This window comes from Sphaeroforma arctica (genome assembly GCF_001186125.1).
Source record: "Sphaeroforma arctica JP610 unplaced genomic scaffold supercont1.20, whole genome shotgun sequence".
NCBI classification, from domain to species: domain Eukaryota; class Ichthyosporea; order Ichthyophonida; genus Sphaeroforma; species Sphaeroforma arctica.
In genome coordinates this window covers 1-12,481 of record NW_014040538.1, presented here as the reverse complement: position 1 = coordinate 12,481, position 12,481 = coordinate 1, and the positions used below count along the sequence as shown (strand labels likewise).

Here is a 12,481-nt window from a genome sequence, read left to right as displayed (position 1 = left end):
TCACACAAAAAAAATCGAGAAAATGCAACTTTTATGAAGCGGTAATATCTATACGTGAGTGCGCACCAAAGCCTGTTTTTTATTTTATTTTTAAAATGGGCTGTAGCCTGTGGTGGAGGACTGGAGGGTGTTCGGCTGTTTTATGTACACTCGGTCCTCGGTCCTCGGTCCTCGGCCCTCCTGTGGCGTGTGGAACTGTGGAATGTGGTGACTGGCGAGTGTGGTTTGTGGCTTTATTGTGTGGAGCGGGTGTGGAACTGGAGTGTGGACAACTGGACGTGGAGTGTGGACATGCGAGTCTGTGAGATTACATATGAAATAAAGTTGAAATGACAAATGTTGAGTATATTTTAAAATAACGTACTCCCCACGTAGAGATAACAATTGTGAGTAGCTCAGAGGAGTACTATCTACTCGGGTGAGTTGGGACTTGGAAGTTGGGAGTTGGGCTGTCAGGCAGTCAGACTCGGGGAAGGGACCTCGGGGCCTCAACCCTCAGGCCCCAGTGTATCCACTTCCAGTTATCCGTATCCAATGTTCATTGTTCCAGACTTCCAGTGTTCCCTTCGTATTCTGAGTGACAGAGTCTTTGACTCTCTGTGTATCTCTGATCTCTCTCACACAGTTCACTAAAATTTACAGTACACACAAACACATCCACAGCAACACATACAAGAAGACCAACAAAACACACAACAAGAGAGAGAGAGAGAAGTAGAAGAGAAGAGAGAGAGAGGGTGAGAGAGAGACTAAGAGAGTGTGTGTACATACGCGAGAGAATTTACTACATAACGACTACTAGCGTAGTCCCCATGTAGTATGTACTCTATTTTTTACTTATTTAGTATGTAGTAGCCTAAAAGTAGTAGGATATGTAGTATATACATGTATTGATTTTAGTGAACAATAGAAGTGTATGTAGAGAGACTGAGACTCTGAGAGAGGGACTCTGAGTCTCCGTGTCTGTGAGTGTATGTAAAAGTTTCCTACTCTCTCTCGAGAGAGAGTAGAAGACTAGAAGCCCTGAGGCCTGAGGGACAGACCGACAGAGAGACTGAGAGAGACTGAGAGACAGAGGGTTTTTAATTTTTTAGAAGTGTGCCGTTTGTTTTGTACTCTGAACTTCTGAAGTCTGAACAACTTTTAAAAAAATCGAAACTTCTGAAGTCTGGATTCAGGATTTTAAAATGGATTAGTATGGAACTCTAAACGGTCTAACCTGATGGGTGATGCGCGGATGACTGATGGACAGTGATGACTGATGGGTCCCGACTCCCGAGTCTACACATTTAGCGTTCTAAATTCTAAACATTCTACATACAATCTACTCTTTTCTAATTACACTCTACAATCTACGCCCAACGGGCCTACGGCATACGCCTAAAGAAGGCTACAACGCTAATTACATATTCTGATATTCGAGAAAGAAAATCCAACATAGGCAATAGGGTTGACCACTGGTGTCCCTGGAAATATAAAATTTGCACAGATATTTTCACATCAACCAGTAGAGGAGCGAAAAATGAGCACTTTGAAATCAAAGTTATCCAGTAACTGACGAGAGAACCACCTATAAAATGTATACCAATATTTCCATTGGTTAATGAGGTACATTTTCGGATACAATCCAATAGTTAGTGAGAGTCGTGATGGAAGTATCGGGGCTCTTATAATAAAAAAGTGATGATGGTCAATGTTGTCATTGTCACGTACCAGTCACGTGAATGTGATTGTTGTGTGTAAAATAGAATGTATTGAATGTATTCATTTTGACAAGAGAGGAATGCGTTATGTGTGGCATCTTTTTATAAATGTATATACTATATATACAATTATACTTCCGAAAAGTTACAACATTATTCCTGTTCATTTAGCCGTTTAGCACTAAGTAGCGTATACGACGCTTTGATTTATAACTAATATGGATACCTCACTGACACTCCCGTGTGGCGCGATCCTGGTAAGTGTTACTTTCTCATCGTGATTAAATCAGTCTAACAACCAGTATAATTGCGTGCACTCAAATTTGAATATACAATCATGAAAGATATCATCAACATCATACCATACTTCGAAACGCCCGGAGCGCAGTAGTTTTGATCTCCACATTCAGATTTTCTCAGACCATGATGTTCACACACACAAATCATAACTCAGAATCGAGTACTATACGCACTACTGATATTCATTGGTATGCTATAGGCATGAAACATACACATCCGCACAAACACACAGTTTTGTATATTCATCTTCATATATGCATATCAGGTAGTTTGCTCAAAAAAAATTGCCTGGCTTCGGATGCAGTAAATTGCAGGTCACTGGCACAGACGATAGGACACGCAACTTATGTGACGCTGCATTTACGGATGTCTATAGTACTCTTGCAGATGTCATTATGTTGCAGATGTCATTACGTGTTTTTGTGTTTGTGATGTGATTATAGATCAGCTCAATAGGCTTCCCAAACCTCACACATGAACACTTGATACTCTCCTAGGGGTTTGCCATAGTGCTATCGATCGTTATTTATTAGCCTGCTTTTATTTTCATCTATGTATGGTGTGTATCATAGTACTACTAACCGAACAAGCATGGTATAACTTACTGAATGCCTTCACGTACTATTTGGTTTACACGCGTAGAAAAACCGCATCGCCAAAGCCGCCATGACTGAAGGACTGGCCACTTTTGATGGACGCTCAACCGATGAGCTGTGTAACTTATATCGCGTGTGGGCTGAGGGTGGCGCAGGTGTGTACACTTATTATTATTCAACTACGCAGATGCATGTGTATGTGTGTATTCTGGATCTCAGTAAATTCGAAGCATTGTGTTCGTTAGTTTCATCGGCACAATCGAACTGTTCAAACAAGGCATCGACAGAAAATCTTTCTGAAGAGTCTCTCTACTCGTAAATTTGCCCAAACGTATAACAGATGCCCCACCTGATATACCTGCAATTATGATATGTGAACTCAAAATCGCATGTGGATGAAGCAGCGTATATCTGTGGGCATCGATGTGAGTTTGATCCAGGATATTTCTGTTTAGCTAAATGTATGCCACGGTGCAGATTGACAGTTTAGATTGTTGCGACAAGGTTCATATCTATGTGGGTGAACTTTTTGTATATCAATGATCCACATCAGTACTAGCTGTGACCTTCAAAGTAACATCAATTTTCAAGCCTCTGACAATGTGAATGTCTATAATAGTCTATCGCTTCAAGTCGTGAGTGGTAGGCCTAGTATACTAAGCACAACGCACCTGAGTTGTAAATTGTATGCAATCATAGTTCGATCGAGTGTTCTTGTGAGATTCTCCAAGGCGGAACAGTTTGGAATGATAGTGCCCGGTAAAAGCAAAGCATCTAGTTTTGTACGTAAGCGTACCTTTAGCTGCCTATTTTCCGGAACTTGCTCTGGAAGATTTGTTGATTTTGTTCAATATGAGCTTGTGCCATACTCTCCCTGACCATCCGCACGTGCCCCCCATCAATCGCTATGGCGCTATACGCACTCGAGGAATTGGTTCATATATAACTTTTCTGTGCTAGAAATTTGCACAGATATATTAGTACAATTAACAATTGCTTGCTAGCAGCTTGTATCAATATTTCAAAGTTTATGTTTGATGTAGGTGTCCGTTTACATGTATGTTGTGTTCGACACAGGATTATTGACAACTGGGAACGTGCCATTACATTTCAAGGCATATCTAACATTTAACTAAAAACGTGTCTTAATATATTTCATTGCAGGCTTGTTGATTACCGGTAATGTACAGATTGATAGCGAACATCTCGAGCGCATAGGCAATGTGATGATTGAAGGTACTCCAGACGAGGACAGAATGGCTCGTCTTCGCAAATATGCCGAAGCAGGTACCCGCAACAACACGCATCTCTGGTATGACCTCACGCCTGAATGCAAGTATTCTACAGGAAAAATCCATCATCGGAGTGGTTGTTATGATCTAGATATGGCAGTTCCTTTCGCCCACCCAAAGGGTAATTCGCACTTTAGAAGTTTTTGGAAATACAACATAATAGCTGCACCACCGTACCCAATTCGGATCGTTTGCTAAAAAGTTCAGATACCACTTCGAAGCGACAGTTAACACTTCACACCTACTACCTTTATTTAGTCTCATGAATTCCTATTCTTACTTCGGTTGACCAGGGCACAGATTAGCCACGCTGGCAGACAAACCAACCCTACTGTCAATCAAGCGCCGAAGGTATGTTGATTTTTATTAGACTTTTGCGCTACTTATAGATTCACTTTTCTGCAGATCGTCTCAGGTTTGGTTTAATCACATCCTAATTATATGTTTCGACTCGTGCTCCAGGTATTGCAAGTGTGGTGCCTTTGTGTGCGAGAATAGGTGTCTGTGTAGACTGGTCCCAGGGTTATCTGTGTAGGCTACTGTACAGTTATTTGACGCTTGCTGCTTACTTATATGTTGATATGGAGTTGAAGCCGACATTAGACCTGCATACAGTGAAAAGATAGAAGTGGCAATGAGCGTACGATTGAAATCTGTTCTGCTCATTGAACAATCCGCAGGCAATGTCGGCAGTTCCAGTCAAAGTTCCCGGCTTTGGAAACCCTGTCGAACTAACCATCGCGGAGATCGAGCAGGTACGATGGCATATACGGATATAATGCGGGCGTTGTATAGTATGTTAGCTGATTACGATACTGCAGGGAAGAGTACACGACTGACATGCATAGTGCATATTCGACATGCTACAATTGGGGATTAGCACATAGTATATTGCTACCTTGTGCAGCGTAAATTGAATTTATGCGTATATTTTAGTGGAAGTCCCTCGCTTGGCTATTTGCATATGTGTGTGTACGGCTAGGCGATAGAATCGAACTGTATCTGGAAATTACATTTACATTTATACTATGGATTATCTATTGCTCGCCTCGCGACTTGCAATATCTGTTAAGCGCGTGGGTGCTTACATGCTAGGCTCCTCATTCGAGCTCCAATTACTGATGTAGGCGAATCTCTTCGTTCGTGTCTATGCAACTATTATCGCCTGCAAATATGACCAGATTCGTCATAACTACCGTTTCTCAGCTATATGAACATTCTTCCAGATGGACTATGTTCTCGTATTCGACTATACTCTTTATTTATACCACTATTCTCCCACTTGAATGACTATATTCTTTTTGTTAATAATCACTTGAATGACTATTCTTTTTGTTAATGATCATTTGAATGACTATGTTCTTCTTGTTAATGATCACTTGAATGACTATTACTTTTTGTTGGTGATGATTCGTGAATGACTTTCTTCTCGTATATGATCTGTTTCTCCGTCTATAACACTGCTTCCTCTCCTGAGTACATCGTAAATGTCCATTCGCTCATCCATATGACAATTCCCTTGGGCGATCGTTCTTCAGATTGTTGAACGCTTTGCAACAGCGGCTCTGGCGTTAAAGGCAGCCGGATTCACCGGAATACAAATCCACGGAGCCCACGGCTATTTAATCGCAAGCAGTCTGAGCCCATTGGCCAATCTGCGAACAGACAAATACGGTATGTCTACGTTTCCAACAAAATGGTGCAGATTTGGCAAACCTGTGCACAAACGCATACGATAGACATTTACAGCCTATTTAATATTCAACAACTATCGATATTTGATTCAAGTCTCAGTCGCCAGTGTGCTATTGTGGTGATATCGGGTGGAGGCGATGTATCAGTTTCCGAGCGAGCTACTACAATTGGTAGATTCATATGCATAAACATGTAAGCCGCCACAATGTTTTAGGCACATCTATTCTATGTTGAATTATTTTGCCATACACACCCACGGGTGTGCTCTGAAATTGTTTTAGGATGCAGTGTAGTTGTAACCACAATCATATGGACCAACTCGATGCCTGTGCGATCTTGTTTGTAGCGACGAGAACGCATGCCAACAGCAACGCAAAGTTCCCACACATGTCATTGAACAAGAATACGTCTCATTGTATGTCAAACACTGCCCTCGATGTATGTCATTCAGGTGGTTCTTTGGAGAATCGTGCACGCATGCTTCTGGATATTATCCATGCATGCCGTGCAGCTGTAGGCCCCGCCTTCCCCATTAGCGTAAAGATCAACAGCGCGGACTTCCAGCATGGTGGATTCACGTCGGACGATTGCTTTGTTGTAGTGGATTGGCTTCAGAAAGCGAGGTAAGGGCCCAGTCGCTGCATTCTATACATCTGCTTCCTAAACACCTGCAGCCCACAGACCATTCCGTACAGATGGGGTCCTCAATGTGTGGGCGGGCCACAATACATACATCACTCCTGAGGCTTCAAAACATCTGCACACCGTGTTTTTGAGCATCGTCATCATTGCTACGAGCAAGATTTATTTCGAGGCGTTAAATGTGTGATAGTTTTATTCCCGGCGTTTAGCGAGTGTGCTGTGTTGTCTACTACACACAGAGAACTGCCGACTGACTGGTCGGTCAACATCGAGCCCAACGCATGTCATGTCTTGATTTTTACACCCCACTATTGTTCACATGTGCTGCGCAGATTAACTTTTTGTATGAAAAAAATCACACATTTATTCAAACTTTATCATCGAGTTGTGCTACATGTATAAATCCATTTCGTGTTGCTACATGCATAAATGCGTTTCGTGTTGCTACATGTATAATTGTATTTCGTGTTGCTGCATGTATGATTGCATCTCAAAATGTGCCCACCACATCTGCATACAGCGTTGATCTGATCGAGATCTCCGGCGGCACGTACGAGTCGCCTGAGATGTTCTCAGGCACCAAACTCAAAGCAGAGCATGACGCCGCCAAGAAGAAAGAGGAGGAGACGAACGCCCTCAAACAGCAGTCCACACTCGCACGTGAAGCTTACTTCGTTAAATTTGCGCAGCAGATGCGCGAGAAGGTCAACATCCCCCTAATGGTCACCGGTGGGTTTAGAACACGCTCAGTCATGGAGCATGCCGTGGCCACGCAGTCTGTGGACGTTGTGGGGATTGCACGGCCAATGTGTATCATGACAGATGCACCGCAGAAACTGCTGGACGGGACTGTGGATATCCTGCCCTCGTACGAGGACAATGTGGGTGTGCCGCTTTATGCCTCGATATTCAGCAAGTTCAGAATTGGCAGGAGTGCGAATATTGCAGCGGTGGTGATGTACTTGTACGCGCAGATTTATGCGATTGCGAGAAATGGCGTGGCTGATGAGAACATGTCGAGAGTAGTTGCGCTGTACAATGCTTACACGCATGATTCTAAGCTCCTTCCCGAGTATACTGCTTGGAGGAAGGAAGTTAATACAAAGGCTTGAATATACGAAGAAATAGCATAGCAGTATTAAAGCAAATAATCTATATTCTTTGTATCCGGGATAGACTCGAAATACTTGGACCTCACTCCCTGTGTTGGACTAGGCCTTTCCATATTATTGGAGACATTCCGATCCAAGTTTCTTGCGTGGAGCGCGTAGAGCGGCACGCGCTTCCAATTGTCGTATTTTCTGTTCTGCTACTGAGTTTTCTGGTGATAGAGACACAGTATTCCCCTGTCGGCGCTCATTCAGGTCGTAAGCAAGTATTTCCACATTTTCGATTAGTATCAGCTGTCTTCTCTGGCTACTTGTTACACAGGCCATTTAGGTTGTTTTTCGCTTTCCTCGACGAATGATTAGTGTGTACTCAGGTGTGGTTTCGAAATGCCAACATTGACTTTGAATTTTATTGGCTTTGGTTAACTATTGAATGAAGTCTCCAAGCGCGGTCTAATAACGAAAAACGAACAACATGGATATGGTTTCAAGCAGTCGAAATGAGCGCTACGGGCACCGCACGAATGATCAGTATACACTCAAGGTGAGATAGACGGCATTATTTCTATCGGACACTGGGTAGTCGGTGTAAAATGTGATTTTCGACCTTGTCAAATTTATTGTCCGAGTATCCCTGAAAATTCTATGTGGACGTATGCGAGTATATCAGTAGAACTTGATGCATCTACAACTCAAAATTCATACAACGAGAGTAACGGAAGAAGATTAAGTATGTGTAAGCTACGTGGCATACGCCAAAGCACCTGATTATGTCTACTACGACACCCTTGGCAATTGATCGCCTCTGGTGCTAGCCAGGAACGACAACAGTCTAAACACCCGAAGTTTAGCAGCAGCTGCAACAAGTAGGAATCCTGCCGCTGTTTGGAGAGCTGGTTCTCCCAGTATGTAGATGTGAGCGTACGCATACCGTGTATTTAGATTAAAGGCACAAGTGCAAACATTGGACGAAATATAAGCCCCATGTCTTACGCCCTAGTTGGGTAATTTCCAGTGCAAACATAAGAAGTATAAGCTACATGTCTTACGCCCTGGATACATATTAAAAGCCACAAGTGCAAACATCAGAAGGAACGCTATATGTCTTACGCTCTGGTTACAAAAAATTTATTCGTCCATGGCCTCTAAATTGCCCTTTGTTCCCATAACATTGAAGGTATTTCCTGGGAATAACGCATCGGATGAGAACCCAAAGTTCAGCGGTAGCTGCGACGACGAGAAAGACTCCTGCCGCTGTGCGGAAAACCGGTCATCCCCATTTATCACGGATTGCATGGTGTTCATATGCGACAAGGTATTATCCCCGCGTGCACTGTTCATGTGTGCTAAGGAGTTATCTCCCTGTCCACTGTTCATGGGCGTTAACGAGTTATTGCCGGGAGCGCTGTTCATATGTGCCAGGGTGTTGTCCCCGTGGGCACTGTTCATATGTGACATGGTGTTGTTCGCGCGTGCGCTGTGTTGCTGCTGCTGCTGCTGTGGGAATGCGTTGTTGCCGTTCATGTTCATTTCCATGAAGTTGTTGCTCGACACTTGTGCGCGGTGTTTGTTCATCGATTGCAAATCTGGCACACTGATCGAATGGATCAACCCTGGACCCGCCAGATTCCTGTGCAGATCACCTTTGTAACTGTGTAGGTAGGCAGTGCATTCGTATTTGTGATTTTAAGCCACGCGTACAACACACTAGTATACAGTACAAGTATGCAACACATCGGTGCTTATAATGCGAGCTAGCGCTTGTGATTGAGAATCTCTGCCGAGGAGCAATGCATGCAAAACAGAGTGCAAGTGGTGAATCAGCAGACAAAGGGCCACGAATGAAATCAACATTGAAACAGCGCGGACGTACGTAGTCAGGTCATTAGCTATCGGCGATTCTCGCAAGGCTGACATTCTGGTGTAAACCATGTAAATATCAACCAAACAGGTATATATAAAAACCCCCTAAATAGGACATTCGATTTCTTGCATTTGCCGGTATGCTTGGTTGGCATGGCCATTCGTATTCCGAGCTTACTATGCATCGTCTGAGACCCGCAACGAGAACATCAGGATGGTACTTACTATACATCACGTGATATCCACAACGAGAACATCAGGATGGTGCTTACCATACATCACGTGATATCCACAACGAGAACATCAGGATGGTGCTTACTATACATCACGTGATATCCACAACGAGAACATCAGGATGGTGCAGGTGGCGACAGCGCGGCGACACTGGAAATCTAAAGATATACTTATACTTAGGTGTGGTGTCCACAGGTGGCATTGATCAGGCAATTGCAGATGCAAACGAGTATACCCGGACGCACATGAGACTCATACCCCATTGCAAATTACACAAGTGAAACGTTTTAGTTTCTTACGTCTGATCCTGCCATATGAAACTCATATCCCTTTGTAAGTCACACAAGTGAAACGTTTTACCCTATCTGCTCAAAAGCAGCGCGTGTGGAACACGAGACATTGACAGCATCGAAAAGGGCACGTGTATACTAGTCTGTATTGCGCCTGCTGTGGTCTTAGCTTCTACGCACCCTCGATTCGCTTCGATACATAAACATCGCTCACTTCCCATGCTGCACTCACTTACCTCTCCTTAATAATAAACCACTCGTCTACATGCGTCCACGGGATAGCATACAATAAGCGAAATACAATAAATTAATTTTCGTTCTTATGAATACAACAATGAAACTTCATATCTACACGAATCTATACCCATGCAACAAGCATGACTGAGATGCTTATTGACACTTCGGACTTACAGATTAGGGGACTGGAGGCTTTGCTGCGGCATTAGGCCTCCCTTCGGCCCGCCCCCGAGTTTCGCCATACCCATCTCGTTGATACTGTTTAAACTGACGTTCATGTTGTTCAGGTTGCCCATACCATTCCCAAACACTCCTGGGCTGAAGCTGTCGTAGCTCTGGTTGTGCACTGATGGCGACGTGGGAACGGGTCGCTGTGCATGGCCTGATGGTGCGTTGATCTGCATAGAGTGGTGGAGAGCGAGATGATGTAAGTACGGGTATATAGTGCAGTGTGTGATATAATGAGAGGTATGCCAGAGTGTGCGATGTCACAAGAGATATGCCAGAGTGTGCGATGTCACAAGAGATATGCCAGAGTGTGGTGAAATGAGAGACAAACCAGTGTGTGGTGGATGAAAGTGACAATTGAGGGTCCGATGATGTGGGTACTAGAACGGAGTGTAAGACTATGCAAATGACATGACAGTGTGTGATGGCACAGGCCATAGGCGTCCCACTCACGTTACAAGAGATATATAGGACGCACTATTTACTCATGACTCACCTTTTAAATGCGACAAGATTCAATTGTTCCTAGGAGATTTACAATTGTGTTCAGAAATCGTGTTCGTCTCACACTCACTCATCTACTGAGATACACACCATCCAATTGTGTTCACATTACGACATCGCATACAGAACACGACACACCCACTCGTCCCCATGAATCAATTGTGTTCATATACGCACACTTACAGATTGATTGTCCATGGAGAAGTTGAAGGCCAGTTTGCTACCGTTCATGTTGTATAACGAAGGCTCTGGTGACAGAGCCCTATGGCCACCGCGTGATACATTCGGAGGTGGATATCTGTCCGTACTCGTCGACACCAAAGCATTGCCCCTGTACGGGCTTCGTGGTTGCGTACCCGGATTGCCATAGTTACCGGGATTGGAGTTTGTAGGCACCCCTCGCAGGCGCAGTGTTTCGGCCAGTCTGTAGTTGTCGTTTGTTATTGTATCTAATTCCTGTCGCAGGTGCTTTATGTAGTTTACCGTCTGTATGCAAAGGAATTGTGACCGTCGTTCGTTATATGGTGTTGTGTTTGTTCACAGGGTTGTGTGCTCACATTGGATGTAATAATGTACAATTCTTGGTGCAGATATACTTTCTGTAGTTTACTGACTGCATAGGGAGGACTTTAGTTGTTGGATGCGTGGATGACAGCCGAAGTTGTTGTGTCCTATTCTCACCGCGCGTGCTCCATGTATTTAACCGTCTGTAGTAGGTGTGAATAACAGTTTGTATCAACATATGTAGGTGTGAATAACAATGTGTATCAACATATGTAGTTGTGAATAACACTATGTATCAACATATGTAAGTGTGAATGACAGAGTGTATCAGCATATGTAGATGTGAATAACAGTGTGAATAACAGTATGTATCAATATATGTAGGTGTGAACAACAGTGTGTATCAACAGGTGTAGGTGTGAATAACAGAGTGTATCAACAACTACTGACCGTATGCTATATGTACAATTGCTGTCGCAGGTGCCCAATGTAGTTTACTGTCTGCAAGGGAGATGAGATCTGAATCAGCCATGTATGTATAGTGAAGAAAAGTCGTTGTCAAATGTGTCTAATTCGCGTCGAAGAGTGCATGTAGTTTATAGTCTATATATACAACAAGGTGTGAATGAGTAATGTATAAAGAGCCTATCCCCGGTTGTGTGTGTAGTGAGATGCGAATAAGAGACGACATTTTGCTGTGTCATACTGCACCGACTGTGTGAAAGTTTAGCGCCCAAAGCATGATAGCCAGCCCGTGCGCCCTTGATAAAAATAACAGATATCAAATCCATTTGTACTCGTACACTTTGTGCTCGTACGTTCTTTATGAATGGTATGAGATATAAGTCATCATATCTGTTAACTTCACACCACAGCTATGTGAGTATGCCAATTTCCCTTATATATAAAACCGTATAGAATTGAAAACACTAATGCAGTGCACAACGTACCTTGGTAAGTATCGCCACTTTTCTCGTGCGAGAATTACACAGTGGGACAGTCTTTATCAGGTCGTCAAAGCGTTCCTTCATGCTCGCCCTCCGTCTCTGAAAAGCCAAACAAACAGAAGTAAGGTGCAGTTCAGAAAAAAATGTCGCAACCTTATGTTTATGAATATGCATACGTAAGCGTATCACTATGTATATAGGTATACAAAATGCACAAACATAACAAAAAAAAGTAGCATAAACCTAAACGCAAGTATGCACAGATACACACACACACATATATATATATATATATACAAAATAAAATGAATAAACAGAAATAGTGAACATATATATA

General features: G+C 43.2%; 2 protein-coding genes across 2 annotated transcripts; one reads left to right on the top strand and one right to left on the bottom strand.

Annotated features, from left to right (window-relative positions):
- The first annotated feature begins 1,837 nt into the window (after positions 1-1,837).
- Positions 1,838-7,385, top strand: SARC_00590 (hypothetical protein). Its single transcript, XM_014305688.1, has 8 exons — positions 1,838-1,960; positions 2,646-2,754; positions 3,764-3,911; positions 4,185-4,242; positions 4,572-4,646; positions 5,430-5,565; positions 6,038-6,209; positions 6,749-7,385. The coding sequence occupies exons 1-8, from the start codon at positions 1,922-1,924 to the stop codon at positions 7,338-7,340; spliced, it is 1,329 nt and encodes a 442-aa protein (XP_014161163.1). The 5' UTR covers positions 1,838-1,921; the 3' UTR covers positions 7,341-7,385.
- Positions 7,386-8,442: 1,057 nt separating this feature from the next.
- SARC_00589 (hypothetical protein) lies at positions 8,443-12,245 on the bottom strand. Its single transcript, XM_014305687.1, has 4 exons — positions 12,148-12,245; positions 10,877-11,179; positions 10,136-10,359; positions 8,443-8,988 (listed from the first exon to the last, which is right to left on the bottom strand). The coding sequence occupies exons 1-4, from the start codon at positions 12,226-12,228 to the stop codon at positions 8,466-8,468; spliced, it is 1,131 nt and encodes a 376-aa protein (XP_014161162.1). The 5' UTR covers positions 12,229-12,245; the 3' UTR covers positions 8,443-8,465.
- Positions 12,246-12,481: the final 236 nt, after the last annotated feature.